General features: G+C 57.1%; 1 protein-coding gene across 1 annotated transcript; it reads left to right on the top strand.

Annotated features, from left to right (window-relative positions):
• TCF15 (transcription factor 15) lies at positions 1–5,413 on the top strand (the record flags this gene model as incomplete). The annotated part of the gene is made up of 2 exons (XM_011232572.3): positions 1–372; positions 4,957–5,413. Coding segments are annotated over 2 exons (447 nt in total), but the record flags the coding sequence as incomplete, so codon positions are not given.
• Between the last annotated feature and the right edge of the window lie 345 nt (positions 5,414–5,758).

Below are 5,758 nucleotides of genomic sequence, written 5' to 3'. Positions count from 1 at the left end.
CCGGGCCCCGGGGGCGGGCGGCGGGCGGGCGGCGGCGGCGCGGGCCCCGTGGTGGTGGTGCGACAGCGACAGGCGGCCAACGCGCGGGAGCGGGACCGCACGCAGAGCGTGAACACGGCCTTCACGGCGCTGCGCACGCTCATCCCCACCGAGCCGGTGGACCGCAAGCTGTCCAAGATCGAGACGCTACGGCTGGCGTCCAGCTACATCGCGCACCTGGCCAACGTGCTGCTGCTGGGCGACGCGGCCGACGACGGGCAGCCGTGCTTCCGTGCGGCCGGCAGTGCCAAGAGCGCGGTCCCCGCCGCCCCCGACGGCGGCCGGCAGCCGCGCTCCATCTGCACCTTCTGCCTCAGCAACCAGCGCAAAGGGGTGAGTGCGCGGAGCCCCGGGGCTGTAGCCGCGGGTCGGGGATTGGTGGGGGACGGGGCCTCCTAGGGAAGCAGAAGAGGAGCAGGGACCCCAGGGAAGAGAGGGGGAAGCGACAGGAAGTTCGTCGGGGGCTGNAGGGAAGAGAGGGGGAAGCGACAGGAAGTTCGTCGGGGGCTGCGGGGCTCCAAGCCCAGGGTTTGGTGTGGAACAGAACCACTCGCTCACAGGACCCGCAAACAGAAGCGGAGCGGAAAAGNGGCGGGGCTCCAAGCCCAGGGTTTGGTGTGGAACAGAACCACTCGCTCACAGGACCCGCAAACAGAAGCGGAGCGGAAAAGCCCAGAGAACGGAGATTGCTCATGGGAGGACACCCCTTTCACTGAAGGTGTGCAGGGTAAAGAGCGTGAGGAAGTAGTTAGAGAGGCCATCATTTTATTAAGCGCTTCCTCTGCGCGAGGTGCGTTCCTCCTCCTCTTCTACCCTCACAAGAACTTCCAGATAGTTATTCTGCCCATTTTATCGCTGATGAGGATCTGAGGCTCAGGGGGGTGTGATCGCATGCCCCCATTTGCTCACTTGGGAAGCCACAGTGCAGGTCCTGTGGCTTGCTGTTCCGCGTTGCCATCAACTACCCCTACCAGTAAACTAGTTGTCCGCCGTCTTAAGACTTGACCCAAAGGCAGGAGACGGAGAAGAAAACGAGACACAGATCCCCAACTAAAAGTCTGAGCTAGCCAGCCAGTGAGCAGTAGGAGTGAAGAAGGGGGTCTCCCCAAAAGGGGGGAAGTGTGGGGGCGAGGTCACTGTTGAGTCAGCCGGACCGAGCTGGAGTTGAGCTCCTGGGGCGTCCCAGATAAGGATGAGATCCGGCTGGGTAGGGATGGATGGGGCTGGGGAGCTGCAGAGGTCGCAAGGGGGCTCTGCTGGTTGGAAGCGGGTTCTTCTCCTGCTTGGGCCCCAAAGAGCCTGCTTCACCCCACCTTTCCCTCTCTTGTCCTGACCTTCTCCTACGATCGGGAAGCTGGTCTGCGTGACACCTTTGGATTTCAGCAGCTAGCATTTACACCTGGAGGTACTGAGATGGGGAGAGTCCCTGACTGGCCCACAGCCTTTCGGAAAGTGAACAGACATGGGGGATTGGAGTCAGGTCTCTGAGTCCCCCATTCTTTGGTTCTTACAGCTGCTCTACACCCCCTGCTTCACTCTGTCCTGGGGAAGCCTCTGTGTCCTGGCCCCAGACCGTCCTCTTCTGACTCATCAGACTCCCAGCCTGGCCTCTCGCCCCCATGGCTGCTTCAGATTCCCTGAGTCAGTCGTCTTAGGCTCTGTCTGACTTGTACCCTGCCACTCCAAACTGCGGGCCCTGGCCAGTGTTCCAGGCAGAGTGGGGAACCCAGGAAGGCCTTCACGCATCCAGCCTGGGATGTGAAGGGCTGGCTGGGCCCTCGCTGATAACCCTCTCACTGCCCTTCACCTGTTCCTTCAGTTCAGCCAACCTTATCTACCCAATAATCGCCTTTTGTTGGCTCTGAGAACATTCCCAGAGAAGCAGGTTGTGGGGCCGCACCCACCACAAGCAGAACTCCAGGGCCAGGGCAAGGGGTTGGGGCTGAAGACAGGGATGCCTCACTCTCATGGTGGGAAGGCAGAGCACCCAGGGACTGTGGGAGCCCAGAGGAAGCCCCCAGCCAGGGGCTGAATTTCTGACACATGCTTGGGAACAGAGGCAGGCAGATGAGTGGGTAAGCAAAGGTGTTCTAGGCGTAGGGCACCCCAAGAGTTGGCTTCAGGAAACATGATAGAAGGAAAGGGGAAGACGTTGAAGGTGGCAGAGCACCGAATGGAGGCAGGCTTGCTGGGCACCGATTTCCTGTGCTAAGCACTCTTCACACGTGCTGGTTAAACCCCCTCAGCGGCAATGCGGGGAAAGAGGTGCTCTGGTGACCCCCACCTGCTTAAAGATGCTGTCGCTGGTTCAGAGATGCTGTCCATGATGAAGTGAGAGTTTGAACTCAGGGCTGCCTGACTGGAAAGTGGGAAGGGTTATTGGTGGGGAGGAAGGGTAGGGGGCCGGGGAGCTGCAACTGCAGGCCTGGGGGAGAAGGTGCGTCTGCCATGCGCCCACACCCACAGCGGGGCAGGGTGCGGGGCCCTCTCTGCTGGTTTCAGCCTGTCCCGTGGATCACAGGGACTTACTCGCCTGGGTCTGGCTCTTTCCCTGCAATCTGTCTACAGGACCAAGAACCTAGCCAAATTTGGCTGCAGAAGCCATGCTCAACCCCACAGGCTCCTCTGGGAACACGAAGACTCAACTGAAAGAAAACTGGCTCTCTTGTGGAGCCACGCAGGGGCCCCCTTCTGAGCTTCGGGAGCCAGAGAGTTCCAAGGCCCAGACTCTACTGCTTTACTCTGAGCCACCCCCTCCCTCCCGCATGGCTGGTCTGAGGACGGGGTCACCAGGGACCACCATGCTCTCTGTAGTATCTTTCTGTTTAAGGAGGGGTAAGTGTGGTCCTCTGTGGGAGATGGAAAGAAGGGCTTCTTGTCTCTACCATTTCCCGCTTGGTCCCCCCGGGGGTAGGGTTGCATAGGATCATCTTGTAAGGCCCTCCCCAGTTGGCGCACACAGCCCAGGAGCGGACGTGGCATGGGGCAGGGGGGCAAGGAGGTACCATTACCCGATGATGCCAATAATAACACTTGAGAACATCTATTGAACGCTTACTACGTGGCTGACACGATGCTAAGGGCTTTAGCGAGGTGAACGCCACTTTCACACATGGGGAGACCGGCTCAGTGGGGTAAAGTCACCTACCCGAGGCCTGACAGGTAGTCCGCGGCAAAGCAGGGATCGAAGCCCAGATCTGTTTCACTCAGGCCTCAGTAATCCTAATCAGGGTGCTTCCCAGAGCCCTGGGCGCTGAGTTCCTAGGGGACGGAGAAGCTGGGGCGGAGTCAGGGCCCCTTCTAAGTGCTTTTGGCAGTCTGCAAGCCTCTTGCACAGCTGCGTTTGCAATGGCCTGCACCCTCGGGTGGCAGTAGAGTCATTTTGTCCCCATTGCTCGGGGAGGGGAACAGTCCCAGCATAAGCATGAGACCGGGGTCTCCTGGTGACTGCCAGCCTTGGTGGAGAGGTGGCTCCTCCTGTCTCTGAGGTCATCGAGTGAAAGAGGGGGAGGTGGAGTTTTTATCCCCCAACACTACACCCCCTCCCCCCCCATGCCTGTCCCCCCTTCTCAGCCACTCCTGCCAGATTTGTCTGAGAAGCCTAAGCCCCAGGCTCTGCTGGGACTGTGGCCTCAGCCCTCAAAATAGCCCTGCCTGTGAATGAACACGTTGTCCCCGGGCCCAGAGAGCCTCGAGGGAGGCTGGGCTCACATCTGGATGGATCTGCCCCAACCTGGGCCCAGGGCGGAGGGGGCAGGGGGCAGAGCTCCCAGATGGTTGGCTCTTTCTCTAGATGGCTGAGAAAGAGGCCTGTCCTATCATCTCCTAGCCAGGCTCGGTGGGGCAAGCATTGACAGTGGGATTTCAGACACCAGCAAGCCCTGGAAGCCAAACAGGCTGTTGGACGACACAGATTTCTAGCCTAGCTTTTTACCAACATCCAGCGGCTGGACGCCTCAACAGAGGGGGTGCTCTAATGTCTGTGACCTCGCTGGCTTCCAGTGAGGATGATGCCCCCACGTCAAACCTCAGAACACCGGGTAGGGATGGTCCCTGCGGGGTGAGGAACGGATGGCTTTAGGGGCTGCCACCATGAGCTCATCTCCCAGCAGGCAGCACAGATTCAAGCAGCAGTCCGCACCAGCTTCATGTCGGGCTCAGGGCTGCAACCCGGACACAGAGTGAAGAACTTTTTGCTATGCCTCCCTCAGCTCCCAGCCTGAAGGGGGAACAAAAAGAGTCTCTGTCTTCCCCTTCTAAGTTTTCTCCTGGTGAAATGTCCCCGAAGTGCTGGGTAATGGCCGGGATAGAGAAACCTTCCTGGGGAGACGGGACCAGAGCACATATTCCTGGCAGAGAGAACACCCTGAATGAGGGCAGGAGACCAGAAATCCAGTCTACTTTTGAAGGCTGATGAGTAAGCCCCTGGGCCTATGGTCAGGAAGTGGGGTTCATGGGGGGTTCGTTTGTTTTGTCCTTGAATATAAAATACTATGATTTAAAGTGTATTGGATTTTTTTAAAAAAAAGCAACAAATTACATGAAATGAAATTACAAGAAATGAAAAAGGTAAAAAAGTATATAGCATTAAAAAAAAAAGCCTCCCTCCCACCCTTCATGCCTCCTCCTCGTGCAGTCCCTGTCCTCTGAGGAAACCCATTAGCAATTTCCCATGTGCCCTTCTCTCCAGACGTCTCAGCACACAGGAACATTTACTCAGTTCTTGCTTTTGGCCTTAAATGCAGTTATCTCTCCATCATTCCCTGTCAGTCCTGAATAGTCTCTTCTACCTTCTGCTGTGGAGAACTTTATGGTGCGGCTGTGATTTATTTATCAAGTCCCCTATTGCTGGACATAAAGATTAGTTTCAGTGTTTGTGGTGACCTGATCGAACTTTCTCTTTCTTTCCTCTTGCAGGGTGGCCGTCGTGACCTGGCGGGCAGCTGCTTGAAGGTGAGGGGGGTGGCCCCCCTCCGAGTGCCACGGAGATGAGCCTAGACCCCTGTGGCATTTGTTCCAAGCAGGACCCTGGAGAAGGAAGCCACAGGCCAGCCCCTGGTTAAAAGGGGAGAAGACCCCAGGAGCCCAACCCAAACCTCTTTCACGTTGGGATCAGGGGACAATGGTCTGGGCCCATGATCCTGCGGGCAAGCTCCCTGGGACATCGCCACCACACCCCAGAGAGCTATGAAGACCCAGACAGCCAGCCCCAGCCCTGGCGGGTCAGAGACAAGGCTGAACTTTTGGAAAAACAAAGACTGTTGGTGACAGAGGACGCGTGCATATCTGTGAATGAATGTCAGTCAGGGTGTGTGTGTGTGTGTGTGTGTGTGTGTGAGAGAGAGAGAGAATTGGTGGGTTTAAAATAAAAAAGTATTTTTAAATAAAAGATGTTCCCAGCTGAAGAACGGGGGAGGGAGGGGACTAGGGACATCAGAGGTCAGAGGTGGCCCCTCTCCTAAACTTGGCAGAGGCCCAGATGTCACAGGTGCTGCCCTCCGCCCTGGAAGGGGTGGGGCTGGGGGGAAGGCAGGAGGACTGGTCTCCAGAAGTCAAGATAACCAGACTTCACAGTCTTCTTGAATAGCCCTTAGCTGTCTGGTGTGGTTGGTCAAGAAATCTTAATTTTATTTATTTTTGAATAAGGAATGTATTTACCCACATGGTTCAAACTTCAACAGGTACAAAAGGAAATAAGGTGACACTTCCCTCCTTGTTG

Source organism: Ailuropoda melanoleuca, chromosome 13 (genome assembly GCF_002007445.2).
Source record: "Ailuropoda melanoleuca isolate Jingjing chromosome 13, ASM200744v2, whole genome shotgun sequence".
Lineage (NCBI taxonomy): Eukaryota > Metazoa > Chordata > Mammalia > Carnivora > Ursidae > Ailuropoda > Ailuropoda melanoleuca.
The sequence above is the reverse complement of the archived record's forward strand: the minus strand, read 5'-3'. Positions and strand labels throughout refer to the sequence as shown.